The sequence below is a fragment of the Nyctibius grandis genome, chromosome 4 (assembly GCF_013368605.1).
Source record: "Nyctibius grandis isolate bNycGra1 chromosome 4, bNycGra1.pri, whole genome shotgun sequence".
Lineage (NCBI taxonomy): Eukaryota > Metazoa > Chordata > Aves > Nyctibiiformes > Nyctibiidae > Nyctibius > Nyctibius grandis.
In genome coordinates this window covers 55259700-55285043 of record NC_090661.1, presented here as the reverse complement: position 1 = coordinate 55285043, position 25344 = coordinate 55259700, and the positions used below count along the sequence as shown (strand labels likewise).

General features: G+C 43.2%; 1 protein-coding gene across 4 annotated transcripts in view; it reads left to right on the top strand.

Moving 5' to 3' along the window:
• Positions 1-14452, top strand: part of FBLN5 (fibulin 5) — a 55760-nt gene extending 41308 nt beyond the window's left edge. For all 4 annotated transcript variants that reach the window (XM_068398835.1, XM_068398833.1, XM_068398834.1 and 1 more), the window contains 4 exons: positions 2275-2397; positions 2958-3084; positions 5952-6147; positions 8166-14452. In XM_068398835.1, coding sequence (XP_068254936.1) covers positions 2275-2397; positions 2958-3084; positions 5952-6147; positions 8166-8327 — 608 coding nt within the window. In that variant the 3' untranslated portion in view covers positions 8328-14452. The remainder of the gene's footprint in view (positions 1-2274; positions 2398-2957; positions 3085-5951; positions 6148-8165) is intronic.
• Positions 14453-25344: the final 10892 nt, after the last annotated feature.

Genomic DNA, 25344 nt, shown 5'->3' with positions numbered 1-25344 from the left:
CACTGTACTTTTTCATCTCTTCTTTTTATTTTATTTCTTTATTTTAATTGAAGGCAAAACTTATTTCTGTGCTTAATGTTCCCACAGCCTGACAAAATTAGAGAATCCAGCCAATATTTCTTGGAAGGAAAAATGCACTGGAAAATACTTGGTTTTTTAATTTACAGTAAACAGATGTAACATGCTGTTTCTGAGACAGAAGACGTGATATGCAGTATCTGTATAAATTAGTGTTTCCAAAGCTGTTCTTCCCTGCAAACCTCCTTATTATACGGGAAAGAGCAGAGACTTAAATCTCTAAAGGGTCTTATGCATTTAATATTTAGAGCTGCAACACCTAACTTAAGTTTTCTGCTTTCTAATGGAGTTTCTGCTTCTAAATTAGACTCCTGCACCTTTTTATGTGCTCCTGAGCTAGGTGGGGGCCTGAACCATTTAAATTCAATGCAATGCAATACCACATAAACATTGCCAGCACAAAATGGTAACAGAAGAGGTGGTGTTTGAGCCTCATTCATGTCTGAGAGTTAAGCCAGCAAAAAAAAGGACTTTCCATCACCCACATTTAGAGCAGAAAACCTTTTCTTGACAATTCTGTGCTAGAAAATGCTTGTCAAAGCAGGTCAGATTTCTCTGGATGAGCTTCTTTCACTTCACAAGCAATCACTAGACATCACTGAGGCTCACAAAGGGAATGCCTGGTTAGGAGGACACTCCTACGAGACTTCCAGGATCCAGTACAACAGCCGCTGGATTAGTCCATGGCCTAGCCACCAGCTTACCTTGAAGACGGGAGGCATCCCTGCCCCATTTCAAGGAGAAAGGCAGAGATTTCAGCCTGGCAACATCGGCATTATTTTCTAATCACAGAGGTCTTTCATGTGCATTAGATGTGCTCTGAAATGCCTACCATCTTGGCCTCTGCAGGTAGTCATCAGAATGCCAGAAGTGTTTAGGAACAGCAAAGGTGTGTCTGTCCTGTGTGGGCTCAGCAGCAGAAATGTAGGACCCTCAGGGCTTCAAGTCCCTCCAGCATTTGACAGCAGCTGAACACAGGTTATATGAATCCCCTGTGCTGGAGGTCTGGGCTAGGACACCTCGAGGGGATGGGTGATATCTCAGTCCCTTTATGGAGTCAGCCCTTGGTCCATGTTTTGTTAGGAAGGTGTTTTTTTCAGCAAACTCACTGGGGCAAGTCACACAATAACCGGACTATGTAGGTGTAGAGTTCCTTTCATCTCCCTTTTGACAATGTGGTTGCAGCCACAAAGCCACTTTAACATATTTGGACATCAAGTACTTTCCAATCCATCTGCACAAAACACCAAAAGTGGATAAATGGACTTGAGCAAAAACGAGAAGAAAGGGAAATTCAGTCTGAAGTGTAAAAGTGATTTGCCTGGGAGAGTCAACATGTCAGAGCTGGGAATAAGAACTTGGGAGTTCCTGGCTGGGGCTCTGGCCTTTGTTTCTTTCTTCCTCTGAACAGGGAAATAAGGAAATGATTAACTGCAGCCTCCCTCAGTCTAGCGCCTTTGCATGTGTTTTCCCCCCAGTCAGCCATGCCTCCATGTGCAGCTCTGAAGTTTATCTTTCTCACTTGAGCACAGTTCTGCAGAATACAATGACTGGTCAATTCATGAGTGCAAGGGGAAAAGAGCACAATTTCTGTTTTCAGTCAGAGATTTGACAGACTGCTTAGCTTCCTGGGTATTTGGGAGATGGCTGGGCCTTCCAGTAGGTCTGCCCCAAGCTGGGATGAGCTCTGTAGTCTTGATGGAATGCCTTGGAATTAACTGGCTAGAGGCTAAGAAACATAAAACAGCTGGGGCTGGCTGCAGGAGTTCTGCTGGGACCCATGTGGCCCTGGGAAAGGGAAGTTTGCTCTCCAGAAAAAAAGAAAAAGAAAAGAAAATCACTGCCAAGTCTCTCCTTTCAAATTACAGTTGCAGCTTTGTTGTTGGAGTAGCTCTGTCTCCAACGAGAAACAGCACTGAAAACATGGCCAACTGGTGACAGGTATTCGAAAAGAAAAATAAATAAATAAAAGCCACGCATTGTGTTCAGTAGCAGCTTTGTTTTCCCTAGGAGAAAAATGTTTAACCAAGAACTTGTTGTATAGCATTTTGCCAGGTTGCCACAGAGTTTTAGGGAGCTGGAGGGTGCCAACCTCCAGCTGGGGTGATGGGCACGTATTCTGGATGGCCACCTGCCTGTGGGACTGCTCTTTTGACTGTAAAGCCAAAGACACTAAACTTTGTTTTACCACTGCAGACATGGACGAATGCAGCTTCTCAGAGTTCCTCTGCCAGCACGAATGTGTGAATGCGCCTGGTTCTTACTACTGTATCTGTCCCTCGGGCTATAACTTGCTTGACGATAGCAGAAGCTGCCAAGGTAAGAACATTCCTGTGCTGATTAAAACCTGAGGGGACCAGAAAATAGGTCCTATGTCTGGAAAGAGGTTTTCAAGACTTGAGATGCTTGGTCTTGGCATTGCACTGTGAAATACTCGTAGGGCCCAATTATGTAATTCTGGTAAGAAAGTCATTATGTGAATAGTCCCACTGAGGTCAGTTGGTGTGTTGGTGTATGTAAGACTTTACTGACTAGGAAACAACTACACAGGAAAGCCCTCAGATGCTCTCCTCTCTGCTGCACATCTCTTTAGTTTTCCCATTTCTATGATTCTATGATTCTCTAAGGTCAGAAAGCTTGAGTAGCCAATTTCTTTTCTATTTTTGCAGCACTTAGCATATGGGAGCACTCCAATAAGCAGAAATGAATGGAGTAAAAAATGATCTTAAAAGAGGGGCCAGTCATCAAAAGGCCACTTCACATGGTGCAAGAGTGTAATGAATTATGGAGCAGTTCCTTAAGATGGAAACTGGTTTGTAAGAGTGGTGTCTTGCACGTATTTCCCTGCTTTAGAATTTCTCTTGTTTCTTGTGTTTTAGATATCAATGAATGTGAAAACAGAAACTTCACCTGCACTCCACAGCAAACGTGTTTCAATATCCCAGGAGAATATAAATGTTTAGACCCAGTAAGATGCGAGGATCCTTATATCCAGATTAATGAGAAGTGAGTAACACACCCACAGCCACAAAAGCAAATTCTATCTGTGTGAAGCATATCTAGAGTGAACCAAATAAGCTGCATTTTTACAACACAGCCATGAAGTGTGTCTAGAGAGCTACACATACATGCTGTTGCTGCATTTGCCATTGGTAAGCTTTATAAAAATAATAAATTGCAATTCCTTACCAGGTCACCAGGTGGGATATGATATGGTACTCAGATGTGTGGGAAGTTAGACTGGAAAAACACTTACCAGTGAGTAGAGAAAACAGCAAGGTTTGTAATGTAATAAGTGGCATTTACTTCCATTACTAACTGACTTCATATATGCTCAAATGCAGCCTGTTTATTAGTATGAGTATTTCCTGTAAATATTAACTAGCTTATGTCTGGGAAGTACAAAACATTAGATGATAGTTATAGCAGGATGCAAGTAGTTTCCTACTGCTTAAAGGTTAAAAGTGCTGAAAAGTCCACAGACTGATTTGCCTTGTCCAGAAATTAGGTATGTCTGGATGAGGCTGTTAGCACTGTTACTATCTACAGTTGGAATTATTTGAGCAAGCAAAAAAATAAATCCAATTTTTCTAAAAATTCCCTGTTTCTTTTACACTTCTGTAGGTACTTGCCTGGGGCTCAAGATATTTCAGCTCCAGACAGATCTCTATATATTGCAGCCCACAGTATTTCATCCATAGCATTTGCACTAAACCCAATTACTTGGGATTGCATGGTAGCCTAATGTACTTTATAGAAAGGCAAGAGACGAAGAATCTGCTTCTTTCCATTACAAGTTATTCATGTCTTTACATTGCTTTCTGAACTAGGGCACCTGACAAGTGGACACGTTCTGTTCTTCCAGTTCTGGGTTTACCTGCCTTCAGAGGTGGTAGAGTCTTAAACTGGAAGTTTAAATATCTGAAGCCTCTGTATCTAAATTCCCCAGAACCCAACTATAGAGCCCTTGCAGATCAGCTTGCACCAGAACTCTTGATGTCTCAGCTTTGTGTTTGGTGGCTTTGGATCATGCCTAGATTTGACTGCATTTAATTTGTGGCATATGTCTAGAAGTGGTCAGTATAAAAGCCAAGTGAATTCCCTGCATCTTGTGTTTTCTGTGGAAGGAATTGGGTGTTTGTAAAGCCAGGAGCCTTTTTATGGGGGACATGCCAGAAGAACTGCCTAAAATTGGTGTCAGTAGTGGAGGTTATAGAAAAAACAGGCAAAAAGACACAAATCTTTTCCAGGAAATTCCCCAACATGGCTTTTATAAAGGAACATCCTGCCTCACAACTTTATGAGAGCTCTCTGAAGAAATCAGCAGCATGTGGCTGGGGCACATGGGCTGATGCAGTCTGTTTGGGTTTCCAAAGGCTTCTGAAAAGAACCTCACATAAGGTTATTACGGAAATTAAGCAGCAATAAGTAAGAGAGAATTCCCTGGCACAGAAGACTAAGAGGTTGAAAGAAAAAAAGTAAATAGAGTATGGTATTAAATTGTCAGCTTTCACAGTGAAGTTCTGCAGAGGTCTGAGCTGGACCTGCTTTGTACAACATATTTGTAACCAGCCTGGGAAAAAGGGTAAACCATGAGATGGGCAAAGTCTACAACAGTATCAGAGAACAGTAGAGAAAAGGATGGGCAGAAAATAATTGCACAAGGAGCCTCAATGACTGTGCAATAAAAATGGCAGTTGAAATTCAGTGTAGATGAATGTAAAGTAAAAAGACAATTCCAAATTCACACATCAAATAAACAGCACTGATCCGATCATAATCTGTCCAAACTGAGATTTAAGGGTTGTTATAGATAGTTCCATAATCTGCAGTACTCATTAGAGGTTAGAAAAGCAACCTGAATTTGAGGTGTTAAAAGGTAGAGAATATCCTTAGAGCATGTGCCATTGTGTACCTGTATCTTCAAGACTGTACAGTTCCTCCCCCTCTTCTCAAAAGAAATATAACTGGACAAAGGCTCAAAAGAGCAATGAGGATGATCAAAAGTATGGAATAGCTTCCTTGTGAGAAACAACTAAGTTAGGACTCTTCAGCCATGACCAGGGTCAAATATGAAACCCCGAGTTGCATGAGGAGGATGAGCAGGGATTGACTGGCCACTCTCCTTTCAATATCAGAGCTGGGAGCTTCAGATGAAGTCAGCAAGGGGCAGTGCAGAGGGAGGTGAAGGGGGCTGTGGAGCTCCTGGCCGCTGGTTGCCAAACATTCCTGTGGGTGTATGTGGAAGCTGGACAAGCTGATGGATAAGAAATGCATTACACAGAAGACATCTTTGTTTCAAGAATTTCCTGAGTCACAAACAATTGGAGGCTGTTGGTGGAAGTGTCATATGCTTGGCTTGCTCTCCTGCTCTTCCATGGAGCTCTGCATTTGAGGCTAGAGCTTTGCTTTGATCCAGGACGTCTCGCTGTATGTTTTCATGTAGTATATAAAAGATCGTTAAACAAAGAATACAACATTTATGTAGCACCATCAGTGAAACGATCCAACAATTAACATTATTTTGGGGACAGTTCAGTTTAAATTACTACCAGAACAAATATGTACAGGGTATTCTACACCTGCAGAGCTGCTTTAAAGAAAGTACAGATTTTCAAGTGATCTAAGGAGACAAAAGATGCCAAGACATTTTGGCCTAGAAGACAAGAAAAAGAAGGCAGGGATATAGGTAGGCCAGAATAGCAGCACAGAGAATACTAAAAGTGAGCGAATTCATTACAAGTTTCATTGAATCTTTCAGCTGGTCAACATCATTATTTGTTTATTTATTTATGCAGCTGTATTTGCATATAAAGAGTCAAATATTACAGCAATTTCTAACCCCTGATGATAATCCTATCTCTGACCATTAGCCGCTGCATGTGTCCAGCTGAAAACGCCGGTTGCAGAGATCAGCCATTCACCGTCTTGTACAGAGTGATGGATATGGTGTCTGGGCGGTCTGTACCTTCTGACATCTTTCAGATGCAAGCAACAACTCGCTACCCTGGAGCCTATTACATCTTCCAAATCAAATCAGGGAATGAGGGCAGGGAATTCTACATGCGGGTAAGTCTGGAGCTTGTTGAGAGAAAACCCAGAGTATCTTCTTGTTAGCTGAATAGCCTTCCGATAGCAGAACTCAGTTTTTAATGAGTATCATTTAAACCTTCATCATGAGGCATTTTTACAGGCAGACACGCAGAGTGGTGTGCTGATCTGCAGGGGCTGCTGGCTCTTTCAGGAAGGTAACCTACCCAAAGCAAACACGCTTGTTTTATGAGACATTAGGTTCAGGCAAGTCTAGGGCTGTACCCATGTCTAAGAATAGCTCATGTCTCCCATGCTCAGGAGAAACTGTTGTGCCAAATCTTTTTTTTAATTGATAGACAATCAGTACTTGTCACTGAAAGAGTCAGTGTTTCTTGTTTGTTTTTTTTAAACCTTCATTGAGAAATGAAAAACCTGGAAACCAAAAAAGTAAGCAAAAAAAACCCCTTTATGCCAAGAATTGACTTTCTGGATTCTTTGCTTTTATTTGTTGCGTATTTTTTTCACTGAGAACACACACTTTATGTAGACACTGTTAGAGAGAACGCAACTACTTTTGTTTTTTTAATCTGAATTTTCCTCAGAAGACATCTCTGTTTCCCAGTCATCCTCGCTGCACCTCTGACATGCAGGGGTGATGGGAAATGTCTGCACAGAAGGAGGCACAGCCACCAGGGATGGTAGCATTCAGAAGGTTGATTTGTAACCCTAGGCAAAACCTGGTTTTGACATTCACGTTAAGTGATGTTCAGTGGCTATTGATGGTTCCCATGCCTCACAGAAACCGGTAGCATGACAGATTTCAGTAGATTCCAATACATATTTCTCCCGAGAGCCTCAGATTCTCTCTGTTAAAAAAAAGAAAATGTTTCAAAATTCCAAAATGACAAGTGGTCCAAGAATGATCATTTACATCTCACAAGAACTTTCCTGTTGCAAAGTCACTCCTGATCCCACTGACCTTTCCCCTCATCTGGGTTGATCTGCCAGACACTAAAGCTCCAGCAACCAGCATCATTGCTTGAGTCTGTTAGTTTTCTTTTATTTATTTATCACATAGCCATTCATTGTGTCACCTAAAACACTCCACTTGCACAAGCTGTCCCTTTCCCTCTGCTGGCAGCAGCACTGTTCCCGTGCCAGGTTGGTGGCAAGCAGGTGGTGCCTGTTTGTTGCTTTGAGAAGAGCCAGAGCGGCGGGCAGGAAGGGACGGGGCGCTGGGGAGGAGCTGGGCCCCAGACGCTGTTCTCCAGGGACTGAGGCAGCAGGGCCCACCGCCCGGCCCGGGCAGCCCATCCGGCTCCTCCTCATGGCTTTGTCAGCCTTCTCTGATCAGAGATAATGCAAACACTCCGTTTCATGGTAAAACAGGTCCCGCTTTGTGTTTCTGCTGGAAAAAAATTGCACTTGGTTTTAATGTCAGGAGCTCTGATTCTGAAATGCTCATAATCTACTGTTCTGGCCAGATATCTCAAAGGTCTGCTTTCACTTGCTAAAAGACAGATTTTTCTGAAGTGCCTTCACGCAGAGGATAAGGTTTTGCAAGGTTAACATATGCAATTATACGACAAACCCTGATCATGCTCACATAGGAACACTTGTTCTCCAAGCTCTGTTAACACAACCCCTTCTTGACGTTCACTGCTTCAAAGTAACAGTGCTCTTTACATCAAACAAAGCAATATCTCATGCACAAAACCCCCATGTCACTGCTTGTGTATACCCTGAATCCATGTTTTCGTCTTTTTCCATTTGGACAATAGAAAATTTCTATGTTCAATAGCTCCTTTTATGTGCAGGGCTCCCAAAAGCTTTACAAACTGTAGAAGGTGATAGTTCATACAAAACACTGAAATGGAGCCAAATGCTGAAATGAAGCTCTCTCCCCCATGAATTGCAGTAGCTTCCAACAATGCAACAGAAAACAGTGTTATTTTGGCTGCTCAAGTACCACAGCCATAATGTGGTACTTGAGATGATAGTTTCCAAGAGTCTTTTTTAAAAATCTCACCTGTTTCCTCTTGTTTTGTGCACAGCAAACAGGACCGATCAGTGCTACTCTGGTGATGACCCGCCCCGTGAAGGGGCCTCGTACTATTCAGTTGGACTTGGAAATGATCACTGTTAACACCGTCATCAACTTCAGAGGAAGCTCTGTCATCCGGCTGACGATATACGTATCACAGTACTCCTTCTAAACCTTGAGTTTGTGCCCTGGAAACATTAAAACAAAAGAGACGGTTCCTCCTCTGCAGAAGTCTCTCCTCAGAAGCCAGTATGTATAGCAGCTCTAAACCAAACCAGTATTTCCACAGACCTGGTGACCTACGCCTGTCTGAGGAGGGAGGCCTCTTCATGCACAGTCCCTACCAGGATGCAGACATATGAAGATGTATCATCAGCAGATCCCATATGAGTCTCTGTGATGTGGTCATATATTTTAAGGACTCTTCTTTCCATTGTAAACACTCCTAGAGTATGATTCTATGTTTGAAAGACTGTGAACCTTTGTAGCTCCAAGGCTGCTTAGCAAAAAGCACCAAAGAAACAGAGGAAAAAGCTGGCTTTTGCGATCTTGCCTTTTTTTTTTTTTAATTATAAATGGAAAGCAGACAAACAAGCAGAAACAGAAACAAAAAGCCACCTATTGAAACGAGGGATCTCAGAAGTGCTAACTTACATTCCCAGTTATCTCTGGAATTATCAGTCAGGCACTTTGTCTCAATTCACCCTGCATTTGTCTTAGTTTCACCTGTTTTTTCTTTGATTCTATTTTATAGTTAAAATTCATTGTAAATTCATTCCAAAATACATGTTGTACTATGTAATCTTCTACTTTCTAACAAAGCATCACATGTTTGGGTTCCTTCCTGTATTAAATCTTTCCATATAACAGAGTTCATAGAAATCTATCACTGGTTGGTATGTTTTACAGTGTTTAGGGTGTTATTCTTATTTACGCCTAGACTTGACACAGGCCTCCACTGCCAGAATAGTGTCCAGGGACTTCAGAGCAGATGAGAATCAGAACTTTATTCTTCCCTGTTTTCCTGAGTGTGGTAGTTGCAAACAGTTTGTAATGGTTATAAGGTAGTGATACTAACTGTAGTTAAGGCTGCAACTAATCTCCTGTTCAAGGACCACTCAGCTTAGACTCATCCAAATCCCTTCAGAAAAAAATGAATTGTTCTGTTCATGTGCAGTCTCTCTCCTACATTCCTAACATTGGGGAAAATAAGCTGAAAAGGTCTTGGACCAGTCTGATTTTTCATGCCTCTGCCACAAAGCAGACCCCACTATGCCAGCACCCAGACCTCAGACGATGGGATCCCACAGTTTCCATAGGTAATGTCTTCTCAGGTATAGCTGCTGTAACCAATAGAAAGTTTCTCCTGAAGTCTAATCTGAATCTCCACTGTTGTAATTTAAATCCATTGCTTTTTAGCCTACTTCCAGTAGAAGCAGAGAACAGTTTATCTTCCCCTTTGCAGCAGTCTTTAACGTGTCTGAGGACTGTTGTCATGTCTCCCTTCAGACTGTTTCTCTCTAGTCTAAACAAATTCAATTCTTTTGGCCTTTCCTCATATATCACATTTTCTGGACCTTTGATCATTCTTTTTGCTCTCATCTGGATTCTCTCCAGTTGGTTCACATCTTTCTTGAAGTGCAGTGCCCAAAACTGTGAAAAGCATTCCAGCTGAGGCCTTACAGTGCTAAGCTAAATCTATAGATATGTTTAGGAGCTTGAAAAAAAATAAAAATAATTGTACAGTTTGCAGATATAATGCTTATACCTTGTTGCAGCCACTGGCAGTTTGGTCTTTTATTTTAGTAGGGATGACGGTTCATATGGCTTGTTATTAAATTTCTCTGAAGTAAGCTCTTTTGCTTCTTCCCCCTGCTTTTTCCTTATGGGCTCATTTGCTCCCCAGCATCGCTAGGGCAGGAAAGATAACCTTTGCTTCGTCTTTTTGAGGACTGGAAGTGCTTAATGCTACTTGGGAAAAGGAGTTTATGAAAATTATAACGTGAGCAGGCTGGAGCAGAGTAGAAGCATTACGTGAGGTCTTCATTACAGTGGAGTATTAAATGGAAGAATACAGACTCAGAAAGTTGTCACAACACAGACTACATGACACTATCAGAAAATCTACTCTCTTGTTCCTAATAAGCTTTGTGAGTTAGTCTGGAGTTGTTCTTCCCTAGCTTTAGTAGAGACTCTGCCCTTTTTACTTGTCCTCATCTTGAAGGGAGCCCTGATGCAATGGCTCACAGCAACGAAATGCTGAGTCGAGTGTGCTTCAGCAGCTTCTGTTTCTTAATGGTTTAAAGTTTTCTCTGTGCTGCTACAATGTCCCGGGATCCTGTGCCTCAGAGCTCGGTACACAGGCTCTCCTTTATTGTAAAAACAAAAAGGCTGGAGCCTGACTCCAGTGTTTAGTGGGCCAAGCTGAGGGCAGGAAGCCAATGAGTTTTGTGAGTAGCCGATTTGGAGGAGATAAATGTAGAGGAAACGTGCAGAAAAATATCAGAAACAAGAATGTGTTTCCTGAGTGTATCATGGCTCATTGTATTCCACAGTCTTGGAGTGGAAAATAGAGATGACCAGGAAGGAGGAATGCTAGTTTATAACCATGGCGCTAAAAGTGCTCACGTGTCCCAGATGATGGAGGTGAGATGTGGGAAACAGGCAGGCTCTGGTGGCCCAGAGAGCAGACACGGGGCAGGCAGGCTCTTGCAGTAAAGACATATTAAACTCTTAACGTGCTGAAAGTTTTCCCAGTGCTTAAAAGCCCCTTTTTCCCCCTTTTGTGCCCCTGTGTTATGGATTGTTCATGTCCAGTTGAGGAGTCCTCTCTCTTCCTGCCATCACATCACCTTCTGGAGAGGAAGTGCACCCTGTCAGACATCAGACAGCTTCTCACTTCTGGGCTGTTCTCCCATGGCCCCCACATACAAACCTGATTTAACCCTAATTTAGAAACATCAAAACCCAGAGGAATTCCATAACAAAACACTTTGTTAAAAGGGTAAAGCTTGAACGCTTGGTTTTAGCAGAGTCCAGCAAATACTCATAAAACAATATTACACTTTCTATATAAACTTTATGTGCCTTAAAAAAAAAAGTGAAAAGTCTGGAAACAAAGGCATTCAGCCACTTCCCAACTGCCATAACATCTTTCATCACTCACTATCACTCCAGCCAACTTTAACTTTGCCAAAATATATGCCAATCTCAAAATAATAAATTACTAGCAGTTTATAACATCTAAACTCTCCATTTCCTAGTCAGGGTTCTGTTTCCAATAGACCATCACAGGCTTGTATATTACAGCAATTCTCACTAAATAAAAAAAAAAAAAGGACTATGCATGTCAGGTTTTTACAGCATGAAAGTGAAAAATGCAAACTTGCAACTGCTGTATACATTCATGTTCTTCTTTGAGGCCGGGCCTCCCTAAAAGCAGACAGAACTCCAGGTCTGCTCAGAAAATGATTCTTTATTCTAACTTATTGCAGAGAATTTTCTAAAACAAAAGAGTTCTGCCATATGGTTAATAGACAATATTCTGGCCAGCACCAGATGAGGGCACTGACCCTGGTCTGGGTACGTGTGCCTTCCCTTCGGCTCTGCTCTGACATGCTCCTTGCTCAGGGCGGTGGAGCCATTCCCTAGCCGAGCTGGGGAGGGACAGCTCTTTGCCTCTCGTGCCTGTCAGCTGTCATGTCTGTTTAAACGAAGGTCCTCGGGAGAAAGATTGCCTCTCACTGTGTGTTTGTACAGCACCTATTGCCAGTGCAATAATTGGAATAAAAGTAAACAAAAGCAGAAACGGCAGTAATCTCTGATACACATCACCATGATTGGGAAGGAGAATCTATTCTGGTAAATGAACCAAGTGATTCATGCTAGTCAGGTTAGGTGCCAGAGGGAGAAGAATGGTAAGAGATGAATGATCCAGTGCTGTAGAGCTGAATGGGTCCTATCATCTGGCTTATTTGACTTTGACATATTTTTACGGGACTGACTTTTTTTGACACAGACAACAAAACGTTATTTCACCTAAGAGTTTGCTGGATCCCACAGAATTGCTTTTCAACTTGTGCTTCTCTGACAACAATAACTTTGTTGAGAATAACTAAGCTTCTTTGAGTACCTGGTCACCCACCATCACTGACTGTAGTGTCCAGGGCCATTCACACAGAGCTTTCTCCTTTTCAAGTTGGGGGCCTGTACTCATATTTACCTTTTTTTTGGCTCAACTTTTAGAAGAGTCAACTTCCATTGTCTTACAAACATGGTATCAGCATCAGCAGAACTTACATATTCATTTTTCTCTGTCTAGAACAAGCAGAGCCATAGAATCAGTACAGTTTGTGGTCATTCAAGTTCTCTAGTCTGGCTTATTCACAGAATATGCTACTGAATATCTTTTGTAGCATGTAGCTGTGTTAAAACCCAATGAAAATTTCATAGCATAAAGATGTTAAAAAAAAATGGAATAAAAGTATGCCCTAACATTATTCGAGCCTGACAGGCACTATTGTTAAAATAAATCTCTGTCCTGAACCGACAAAACCCTCAGCTGGTGTTAATTTGCATGACTCTGCTGCTCTTTAGTGGAAAGATAAAAAGTATCCTTAGGATCTTCCCTGTGTGTGTGTAAAGCACTGTGCATGTATCTGTATACAAGGAGAATTGACAGAAGCTAAAACTAGTTGTGGTAGTGTGGCTCTGCATTTGGAAGTCAAAGAGTTGTAAGATAACATGGCACAAGCAAATTGTGTTTCCTCATCTGATGTGAGCGCAGACAAGTGATTTACAACTGTCACATTTTGTTGTTTTAAGTCTTTGAACCAATTCTGAATAGCTCAACCCCAAAGCAACTGCCATGCATGAAGACTGAGGCTGATGGTCATAACCAGACTTTTGGGGATTCGGCAGAAAGCCTGCCCAGAAGGGTGACCTGTGCTGAAGGGTCAGTGCCGTAGGGAGTGTAATGGTGCAGAGGTATTTGTGCGAGGATGTCTCTGATCCTGCAGCTGCCCCTTTCCTCACCTATTTCAGTGCAGAGTGCATCTAATGTTTATGAGGGTGCACATCAGAGGTGGAAATCTCACCTATTCCAGTTCTTAGTTCAAACTTCTGAGATATCTCTAGTGGTTTTCATTGGCCAAACTGATCCTCCTGTGTAACTCAACTAATATTGGTAGTCACACAAGGGAGAGTTAGGGTACAAGGCAGATACACTTTTATATCAGCAAGTGAATAATGATGCAGTAACCTTGATGTAAAAATTGAGGAATGTAGCTGGGTAGCAAATGGATCTTTAGAAAACACTTCAGAAAACAAAAATTCCTGAAATATTCAATCTCTTTCAACTCCCTCCTGTATCCCAGAAGTCACTCATTCTCCCTTTTGAGTTTGTCCTGGACAAGTGATCTCATTATGGTCATGCACTGCAAGCACATGCTGAGTGAGCTCCACTTCTCCTCTGGCACCAGGTAACATTTTTCACTTTGCTTTTTGGACATCAGTTGTAGGCTATGTGTCTCTTCTAGGCTCTGACAGTCGCTTTTCTCATAGCCAAGGCAGATCTGTTATTTCTCTGCCAGGTTACTCTGCACCCACCATCTGTAGAACAAGCTCTTCATGTGTTTCACTGGAAATGCAGGCACTGCTGTTGGCCCATCTGCTGCTTTTGTACCCCCCTCCCTCTGCAATGTCGGTAGGCACCCCTACACCAAAGTATTAGGCCTGAATGGCTGAAGGGATTGCCCAGCCTGCTTGCAGAGCCTGGCTTCATGATGAGGATTAAAAAAAAAAACCCACAACCCTCCAATTTTGAAGGCGATAGATGCTCCTTTAGGTCCTGATGAATCACTTTTCCCAGTTTGCAAACAGAGTATTTGTCCAGTCAGAGAAAGTTCAATGTGATTACCACTATGCTGAAGTCAGTGATCGCTAACCACCTTACATCAGGTCTGGATTTAGCCCAGTTTTATTTTAAGTCTTGAATCTCAGTGTCAGTGGTATAAATGTAAATAGATATGTACTATTTTTACAGTAGAGCTGAAAGATTTTTTCCGGTAAATAAACAGTAGTATGATTGCAGTATCTCTTTCTCTGTGGGCACTATCTTTGGGTACTTTAAGATTTCCTGAGATATCCTTTGACACTTCAAAATTTTTTCTGGTATTTCAAGCCATTCATTGATGTGTTTCCATGAATGATTCCTCACCCCTGTTCTTCAAAGGCCAACACAGGCACTTGACTCCACGTATTGTTAAAACATCAAGCTACACCCAAGCCTTTGCGGAGTCACAACTCATGCATCATTCATAGACATTGTTCCTCTCTGCAACCTGTAAGGGATTACATTGACTTCCTTGAGATTTTGCAATGTTCAAAGCAATGCATGTGCAGGTTTTTCAAGACTGGGACCTTAGTCTGGTGATTGATTGCTCATCTGCAACTTGCTGCAAATGTTCTATATTCAACATGTGAAATCATAGCTACGAAGGTTAGTTTTGACAAAATCCTCAAAACATATGGTGTTTACTGGCTGCCTACAAATAATGCAAACACAATTCAGAAGTCCAGCACCAGAGTTTTCCAGTATTCATAAGAAATCGCTGTTTTTGAGAACTATTTTAGTCAGTAAACTCATTTTGTAGATTATGTGAAATGCAAATAGGTAGAAGACCTGCCAAGACTACACAGATTTGTTATTCAAATCAGTATCCCCAAGAAAAGCTGAATCTAGTTCATAATTTAAAAATAATCCTTTGGACTCTGACATCTGATGCCATTCAGGCAGAGGAGAGGGACAGAAAAGCTGGCTGCTTCCAAAACAACAGCAGCTGCTCTACAGAGATCCCAGGTCCCCTACAGTGATCAGAAATGCCTGTCAGCCCAAATCTGCACCCCAGGTCAGTGAGGAAGGCACAAAACTCACAGAGACATGTCCTCAGATGGAGGAGAGATATCTTTATTGACTTCTTAATGATGTCAAGTGGAGACTTACTTCATAATGTGTATAAAATTTCTCATTGTGTTTATACATCTATGGAAAACTCAAAATGACAAGACCAAGCTGTTGCCTACCACATGCATGTTGCCTACTACCTGCAGCAAGCTCTAGCCTACCCCTCTGCCATTCCCCAGGGCTGTGCTCCCTTAGAATTACCCAGTCTGAGTTGGTATGAGTTACGATGGTATAAGTGACAGCGTTCAGTTCACATCAGTGTAAAATCATTCCCAGAGGTGAAAAAAGAGAATTATTGAGGGATAAAATTATAATTGAACCAGAAAGTTAATAAAAAAGAGCTTGCTCGTTAGTTAACCTTCAGTGCTTTGGTTATGATGTCATTGCTATGGACAAAAATAATCAACCAGAAACCCAAAACATTAAACAGGAGATGATTATCTCCTTAAAAAGATAAAAGCCCATGTAGCCTATAAATAGCTCTGGAATGAAGACATCCCACCCAACATCTGGAAAAGGAAGAATTCACTCGACCTCCAGCATCCCTGTGTCCCACCGGCAGGATTAAGCACGGTGGATCCTCACCAGGATACAGACACAATGGCTGGCTGAGGGATAGGCCAAGGAAGAGGCAGGCATGGCCAGAGGCAAGGGAAGGGGAAGATAATGTAAATGTACTAGGGAACATTCTCAGTGTGCAGGGTCTCTGAGACAAGTCTCTCCCTTGCTGTACAAAACGTTTTAGCTTTGCTTGGCCCTTTGAAAGACACAAAAGTGCTAACAGTCACTTCAATGAAAACAGGAGGGCAGCATTCATGTGTTTGAATGCAGCATCAGTTTTCAAAAAAATCACTCTGCCCTGGCCAGCCTGTCACCTAATGAGATGCACTGGACACTGGAAGCCTGTAAGTACAATTTAAGGCATCGTACATATAGCACCACCTTATACCAACAGTTTCTCCTGCAACCACTACAAGTGCAGGAAGAAGGACTCTCTGCCCAGCACAATGGATGCTCCACAGAACTTCTGCTTCTGCTTAAACAGTCATTTCCCTAACTCTTAATAGCAGGCTGTCCAGATTAATAAACACATTATATTTCGTAGTCTTCATTCTTTTCAGAAGAGGAATACTGTAATTTAAAACGGATGGTTTCAATGTCCCTTGTCCTACCCCTTTAACCTATAACTATTACTTCATTTGTAGCAGAAAATGAGCTTTTAATTCTTGTATTGTTTCACAACTTGTGAGCAATTTACACTGAATATGCCAGTAGGGACTATTTTAAAGCTTTTTTAAAATAAAAAAATATAACACTAACAAAAATTGTAAGTGAATTATAGTTTATTTTGATCATTGCCTGGTTTAGTGGTGATCATATAAGACCAGTGCAAGCATTCATGCCAGAATCATGTAACTGCTCTGGAAAGCAAGTTCAATGAGGGTCAGTGATACTGGTACATCTATTGGTCATAAATGCTAGTAATGTATATACAGTAGCAGAGAAAACTTCAAAGTAAAATACAATTAATTCTCAAGAGGCTCATTTTCTTTCACAGTTTTTATGTTGTGAACTTGCCCATACTTGGAGGTACCTGTGTGTATTTTACCTTCATTTCCTGCTGGCTTCATGCATGATAAGGCTCAAATTAACATTTGGCGTAATACTACTTTATCTGTACCAGGAGCTTGACATATCTGAGGCATTTCTTTCCCCTGTATCTCCACTGAAGGTTGGAGCAGGTCATTGCTTCTGATGGTGGGGATGGCTCCCTTGCGCAGTTACCCCCAAGCACCAGCCATGCTCTACCCAGCAAGTGTTTGGAGGGTGTATGGGAGGATGGGAGGATGTAAGGCTGCATACTGCAGCCTTGGAGGCATTCCCAGAGGATCCCAGGAGATGAGCTCTCCTCCCAGCCTGAGGCGGTGCCACTCTCCTCTCCTACTTGCCCTGGGTCTTGGAGGTACAACGTGGACCAGTGAAGGCAGGGGTTTGTGCAGTGAACATGAGGCTACGGGCAGAATTTGGCTTAGCTCTACAGAATAAACTTGTCTCTTTAACAAGTAGTGTTAATATAAGATATTTTAGACTGAACTGGTTTCTTCATACATAAATCATTAACTAGTAGCTAGTTCTCACTCCCACCTGCACTACATAGCTTGTGACTTTAGTACAAAAAAGGCTTTTCCACCCACACCATACTCAATGACCCATGCCTAATGGGCTTTGGCTCTTTGTTGGTTGGGTTTGTGTTTTGCAGGTGGAATGTTCTTATTTCAGCAAATCGCAAGGGCAGCCAAGCCTGGCTCTGGTTTGCTTTGTGAGAAGTGAATGAACTTATGTCACAGAGTTGCTCTCTTGCATTCTCATCACTCATATAACTCACTGCAGAAGTGAGGTAGGTAATACGCCATTCACTGGGCTTGTGATGATTTACAAGCCACTCAGAAAGTCGATAAAGATCTTTATAGCTGTTTTGACCTCAAAGGAACTGCCGCTGCTCATTTACAGTATCATGAGGACACGTCAGTTCCCTCCACTACACTGCAAACGCATTAATTCTGAATCACATGCTCAAGAAAAATTACACTGAATCAGGCACATATGCAAAGTGAAAGAGGAGAGGCCAAGTGCAGGAATGCTGGGCTGCAAAATTTCAGGAGAAGCAAAAAATCTCTAGAACTGCTCAAAGAAAATGAGGAAGGAGGTCTGTGACCCGTGATCAAAGACTTCTGGTTCTTCAGTCCCCACTGGGGTGCCTTGGTAGAAGTGGCCTGACCAGTGAAGCCACTGTACGGCTGGGCTTTCCACTCAATTTGGTGGAGAGTGGACATTTTAGAAAATAAAGTTGCTCAGATTTAGCTGTTGGCTGACAGCTCATAGCCAAATCTGAGGTTTCCAGATATGAGCCACTGCATCCTTCTTTCTCTAGCTGCTTAGAGTCTGCTCTTCAGGTTGTTCTTATTATACATGCTGTCATGTTTGTCTTAGGTGGGGTTTCACATGGGACTGGACAGTGTGACCACTTCCCCTTTTATTGCTCTTTTCACAATGCAAGACCAATCTACTCTGACAGTACCCTCCCAGCCAAGGGTCTCTTCATTCAGCAAGAGCTCTGTGGATAAGGCAGTGGTATCTCCAGAGCTGACTCACAAGTGTAGACAGGAGAAGGAGGTTGTATTTTCTCTTCTGTCAGTGCTGTCCAGCCAGCTGGTAAAGGACACTGTGCTGCTGGAGAGACGGGGTTTGGTTGGGCTGTAAAACTGATATCCTGCAGGGATTTAACCTTCTGCTGCACTTCCTTAAGGGTGAGCTATGAATTGTATTTCCTTGAGAAGTCCCATGGGCTCCTTTCTGCATACCAGAACTCCTGCCTTCTCCTGCCCTCTCTGGTTTTGGTGGCACTGGTTACTCCTTGGGCCCGCAGGTGCTGCTAAATGCTGTTAAACTGTCCCCTGTGTCAGCCTGCACGTAGCCACATCGGTGATGGAAAAATGAGCCCTATGTGGTTTTTCAGGAAAGCCAGATGGCAGCTCACCGTCTCATACAGGTAAACATCTTCTCACACAGTAACTCATTAGGGCAGCACGTGTGAACTCAGCTTGTTCACACTGATGCAAGGGTTCATAGTCTGTGCCACTGTTCATAAGGACTGTCCGAAGTGGCAGCTGATTGCTGATCTTTAATGGCACTTCTGCATTTCCACTTTTTCTCTTCCTAGCCTGTGTTATTTCCTGGGCTCTTGCACAGTTCAGTCACCATACCGTTACAGAATGATTGCCAAGACCCCTTAAAATCCGGTACCGAAACACAGCTTCCATTTGCCTGCTATTGAAAATCCTTGTCAGTCATGGGATCACCACATGAGTTTAACCGAGGGAGCAGTGAGTGCATTGGCTGAGAAATGTTCAGTTAGGTTTCCTAGGATCTTGAAGAACTAGTTGAATAAATCCTTGCTTGCTTGAATGAGCGCACCTTCCATCTCCCCTCACATTTTTCATTACGTCACTTGGATATAATGCACGTGTTTTAATGTGAAGTTAATCCCTGAGCTGCAGTGAAATGATTAACCCCGTCACCCTTGAATTCTTTGCTACCATATGATCTAGTTCTTATGGAGCCAAGAGTTAAAGCAATAGTGACAGCTGAATGTAATACTTGAGGCGAGTGGATGTTTGCTCACCATGGAAGGCCAGCCTTAGTCTTACACATATAAACTTTCTGGCTTGGGGAGCACAGGTAAATAACATGGCAAAGCTACTGTGTTCTGCAAACAAATATTTGTACCTATATTATTACTGCTGACTCAGGATTCTTGAAAATAATCTGTCAAGAAAATACTGGTGAGGATAAACATGCTGCAGTTCGCAGCTGTTAAACTTTCTGTTAAAACACAGGTTCGTGGACACTTGCACCATTCAGCTTGGGTGTGTGAATCAAGTTGTAACAAGAAGGTAACCCACTCCAGTTCGTTCAGTGGAGCGGCCTCTGAAGAGCTGTGTGTTCTCCCCTCTCTGGATATTTATGCATATAATCAAACATGAGTTAAATATGCATAATCCCCTGCCTTGGAGTGAGAGTGCATCCTTTTTCCTGCCCTAAAATCTCTAGTGATACCAGTAAGGGTTGTGGCTGCAGCATGTTTGCTTCCCAGTGACTCTGGGTGCACTGGTGAGGAGCAGGCAATGCTGCCTGCAGGCCTGCAAAGTGAAGGCCAGGAGGGTGGGCAGCAGGTTGGCTGTATATTGGTCTATTTGTCCGGGAACGCGGCCAAACAACCTGCAGCTGGATTAAATCATTAAAATCAGGGTAGAGTGGGCTGGTAACCTCCGTTTCTAGTTGTGCTATTTCTTAAGTGGTTTTAAATATCAAGCCAGACTGGCCTGTTTCTGTCTCCTTGCCTTTCCCTGAGGGACAAGCCCAAAGCTTTAGCTAGAAGGTCAGCATGTGCTCTCGTTTGGAAACAAGCAATTTTAGATGTAAGAACAGCATTCCAGCTTCTGTGGGCTACTGGTCACTGGCCTCCGTGGATGTTCTTCCTGGCTCGCTCATTTCCACAGGGCCAGCAGACTTGCATTGTGATTTCTGGGACAGCTTTTTGTCCTTACCCTCTTTAAGCAAATTCAATGAAGTTTGGTTTCACCTGAAAATAGAAGGGGAAAAAAAATTTTGAAGAGTTTTACAACTGTGAACAATAAATTATTTTTATGCTTCACAAGTTGGGCCTGTTTCTTGACTCTGTCCCTTTCAGGAAGGACCTTCTGTGTGTTGCCCTTGCTCTGTGCACGGATGATGCCTGGCTGGCCCCAGTGTCCCAGGGAGAGGAACATCTGCTCATCCTTGGGCAGGCCTGTGTCTTTTTTTCAGGAGAGAGGCCAGCTCTGAGACCCTGAGCAGACCCCAGAGTGACGATGGTGTGAAAACACATGACAGGGCAGCAGCACCTGGCCCTGAGGTCCCAAAAAAGGGAGGGGAGGAAAGGGGCCGGGCAGGAGTTTGGACATCTGTCCCTACGTCAGCTGTCTGCTCTGCGCTTTGCTTGGGCAGGCAGGTACCCAAGTGCTGAGTAGACTGGGAAGACCTGGAGAGCTGCCTCTCATCACCTCTTCCACGCTGAAAGAGGCATTTCTGGGCAGTGTCACAGGCAAGTGGGACCGGAACAGTGTTTGGGGAGACACCCCAGAGGCACCCCAGGATGTGGCACCGTACCAGCCTGGTGGAAGAGGACCTTCTGGGGTAGCTGGGCTTCACAAATGGCCCGTGGAGCATCCGCCAGGTATTGGGAAACAGCTGCTCCTATGAGGTTTTCACCGGCCTGGGCAAGAGAGGAGAGACAGAAACCGTGATGGTGTCCAGCTCCCCACAGTCCTGGTGTCCTGCCCATCTCCGTCCCGGCCCTGGCCCCACAGAGGTGCCTGGTGCCTGGGGCTGGAGCTGCCCAGCTGCCCTGCTCCCTGGCTGCGTGTGCGCAGGGGTGGCCTGGCCCTCTCAGGCCCCGCTTCCCCAGCTACCGAGGCTCCCTGCCAATTCCCTCCTCGCTCCCTTCACAGAGCGGAGGTGTAATGAAAATACAGACATGCACTTAAGTGATTGCCTGCATTTGGACCTCTCTTTCCAATGCATTTCTACCTGCAGTGTTTAAACCCCACAGATTTTCACTGTTAGCTGGTCACAGCTATCATTCCTTGCCGTGCTTTTGAATCAGATGAACTAAAATAGTTCTGTGAGATCTATTATGTCTCTGGCTTGTAAAATACAATAATTTCTTACTAGGTTACACTACTATTTCGTCATTCATTCTTAATATATTCTTCAGGTAAAGCTCTGTGCAAACAATCTATCCCACAGGAGGAACTTCTGCCAGATCCCAGATGTCAAACACATTTGCTTCAAATACAGGAGTTCATGACCTTTTATGTTTGTTAATGTGACACCATGGAAATTATTTATAATAAATAAGTGTATTTCAGAGTCAGGTGCTCCATGGGGCCTTTTTCAGTGATACAACAGCTTTCCTGAAACAGGTCTTTCCTGTTTGTTTTTTTTTCCCTAACAATGAAGGTTTGGGAACAATTTGAAACCCTGTCATTGAACTGAGTCCAACTACTGCACTGAAAGGTAGAACTCAAAGATATCTCAGATTTCAAATCTTTCCTGAAATCATCAGCAGATAAGGCTCTTCCTTTCTCTTTTATCCTTTACCTTGAAAATGCAGTTTTCAAACAGCAGACTGTATGGATCCAGAAAAACACTAAGTATACTGGCTTAAAGCACCGAGTCAAACAAGAAACTACAGGAATTGTTTGGATCCAAATGACAGATTTGATATGCCAAGTGATTTTTGCATGTAGCATGCTCATTTTAAAGCTGGGGTAGCACCAGCTACCCACAATCTTGCAGGTATAAGAGCTCTAGAAAATATCTGAAGATGTGAATATGTTGATAACATTTAATCCTATTATCTTTTTTCAGCAGATGTGACAATGTCCTCCCAAACCTGTGCCGGGATTAAGAGGAGCTTGCTCTTAATGAAGCCAGGCAAGAAAAGGATGCAATTGGACAACACTGGGAGGAGTATGCCTTGGCTCTGTTTCATCCTTTTGTCAACTGTACATGAAGGTTTATAATGCCTCCTGAGTTTACTGGATCCATCATCTTGGATTCCTAGACAGTAGCAACAGCAACTGAGGAGGAGACTGAACCTTTTCCTCCTGCATAAATGTGTACCCATAATCACCCCTGTTTGTCACTCCAGGCTGAAACCGATGGCCTGAAAAAGACTCCAGCCCAGGCCCAGCACAGCACCCCTGTGCCTCAGTGGTTATCCACCCTGGAACCTCACCTTGCCTTGGGCTAGTTTGGGGCTGGCAGACATTTACAATGTTGAAGACTGCTATGTAGCTCAGAAGCAATTGCTGGAGCCTGCACGGATGTGGGACTGGCTGTGGAGAGACAGGACCAAAGTGTTCTGGTGCACAAAGGATGAGCCCTCCTTGGTTTTATTATCAGAACATATTAATGATGTGTGTGTGTACAAAGAAAATCTGCCTTATAGCATAAGGCAAGACATAACAAGCCAGCAAATCTCTTTTCAAATTCACAGTACATCAAATCTAAATGAGACAAAGAGAGGGTCTAATTTAGACAACAAAGTATCTCCATGCAATTGCTTCTCTAGGCATCCTAGTAATATCTTCAAAAGATGCTGGACATTTTGCAATAAAGCTGTTCTTCTGCAGCACTGTGGGAGGAGGCAACTGGCCGCAGTCTCAGATGGTGGACAGAATTACAATGGGTTATGTCAGGAAAGCATGACGTTAAACATGCATTTGAAAAAAGGAGAAAACAAAAAAAATAACATTCACAGACTGAATTACAGCAGCTTTCTATAATGAAGTGTGTGGACCCCACCCAGCCTCTGTGGTGGAGGAGGGAAGGTGTCTGTTAAACCCAAAGGTTATGATAGGAATGGAAAAAGCCAGGCTCCAGCTGAGAGCACGACAGGGAGGATGAGGAAACAGTTTCATGTTTCTCCCAGCAAAACCTCAGGGGATAAAGATTACTGCTGCAAAAACTTTAATGGTAGTAAAAGCCTCTGGCTGCAGAAGTTGTTTATAACAAAGGTGTATTAACTGCTTAGAGACTTCAGCTGAAAAGAACTCTGATATTTCACTGAAATCTAGGTTGCAAAATCCTTTTTCCTCTCTCAAAAAGCCTCTGTGTCAGAAAACTTGATTTAGTGGCTACAGATGGAGTTTGACTGTGAGATGTTGTATGCTGTGTGCTGGACTTGTCCTGATAACGCCCTGCTTTTAGGTCCTGACAGCGGAGCTCATCACTTGGCTATTGCAGTATACACTGGATTTTAATTCTGATCATAAGCACATCACTTCGTGTTAGTTTCTGAAACTAAAATATTTCATGAGCATTAGTGTTAGATGCTTGATTGCTCTGAAGGATTCCCAGCAGGACTGAGGAAGCTATTTGCAATCATCAGCTGCTTAATTGCATTTAATCTTTTGCAAACTAGGCAAGAACTACTGAGCAATGATGCTTTCCACTTTTTTGCTTGAAAGATTTCAGTGTGCTTTGTGCAAACATGATTCAACCTCTGAACTGCTTGACTTTTAACACGGGAGTTGGCGTGATTCAGTAAGTGTGCACAAGTGGTGGGATCAGGTTTCTGATGCAAAGGATCATGAGGGAGAATTCAGGCTTGATTTATGCAAAGCTGCAGCCTCCATCAGCATTCCTGCCTGAAACCTTGTTCACTGGAGTATTTGCACAAAGTGAAGAAAAAGGGTGTTAGTCTGTTTGAAAGCTTTTGGAGATATAAACAATTATTCAAGAACACTTGTGTCAGTATTTATACACAGGGGTTTTATTGTTTCAGGCCTATTTCCTAAAGGTTTGAGGCCCAAAGATGACAATACGCACTCCTGCTTGTAGCTCCTTTCTACAGTCTTCTCTTCTGGCTACTTCTCTTTCACTGAGAAAAACACTAGGAAGTTGTAATCCAATAGCACAAACAGCCTCAGCAACAAGTGAAAAACTGCTGTGCAGAGGTTCAAAACAGATGAGACAGGCCCCACTGGGGGATAGGAGAGGTGAAGCATAGCCCAGACTAATAAATTCTCCTCTGTTGGCTCTGCACGGAGATGCTCAAGTGTCTCAGCCCCACACTGCTGGAGCTGAGAGCACCGTGGTTTGGCACAGCCAGCCAAAACCAGCCCAGTTTATTAGCTTGGTCTTAGCACCAGGGATGCCCCGGGTGGAGGCAGCATAAGGACTCAAGAGCAGCTGCAGAGCACCAGGAACTAGTAAGGATGCATGGTTGCAGTGACAGTCTGGGATGGATACGGAAGAGAGAGGGGCTGAGAGCAGGCGTCAGTGAGGCATGGAAACATCACCAGGGTTCTCAAGCGAAGTTTAGTGACAGAAAGATTAGCAAGTGCTAAGGCAGAAGCATGGGCACTCTCTATGCTGCCAGGAGTGCTGGCAAGGAAGGAAGATCGTGTTTGCAGCTGACAGAGAGGTCTACAGAGCAAAGAGGAGAGGTAAACTGGTTTCACTACTGATCTTCAGACTAAAATTGTTTGGGACAAAAATCTTCGGGGGGGTTGGGCGGGGGCTGTTTCCCATTCCAGCTAAAAAAGTCACAGCACAGTAATGTTCTCCCCCTCCATACAAAATTGGGTCAGCCATGTCCCTTACCATGCACAGCTGAATTTTGTGCTTATTGAAACAAGCTTCCCAATTTTCAAGCAGCTGAAAGCAGAATGGAAGGTGTGTCCCAAACCATCAAAAGAGCCCCAGGGATACAAGAAGAGGCCCCCTCAAATTACAGAGGACCGCCTTGCCTGGAGAAAGAAGGAAGGTAGTCTTGCAAACTGTTTTTTTCCTTTATCTGCCTTGTCAAAAATACCATTTTTAATGTCCTTTCCTTCATCAGAGAGGCAACCTGCAGTCCCAAAGGCTGGCTGCTCCACTGCCGACTCCAGCAGCTGGAGGGCCACTCAGGCAGGACTAGAAGTCATTAAAGAGGCTGAAAAACCCTTGAGCATTGTCCGTGACAAGCATGAAAGTGCTGACGTAACCTGATAGCAGCAAGCTGCATACAGGGACCTTATCAGTAATTAAACAACGCACTTCTATGAACAGTGAAAATAAAGCTGTTCGATCACGTAAATTAATTCAGTGCGATGCCTTGAAATGTGTGCTTAAT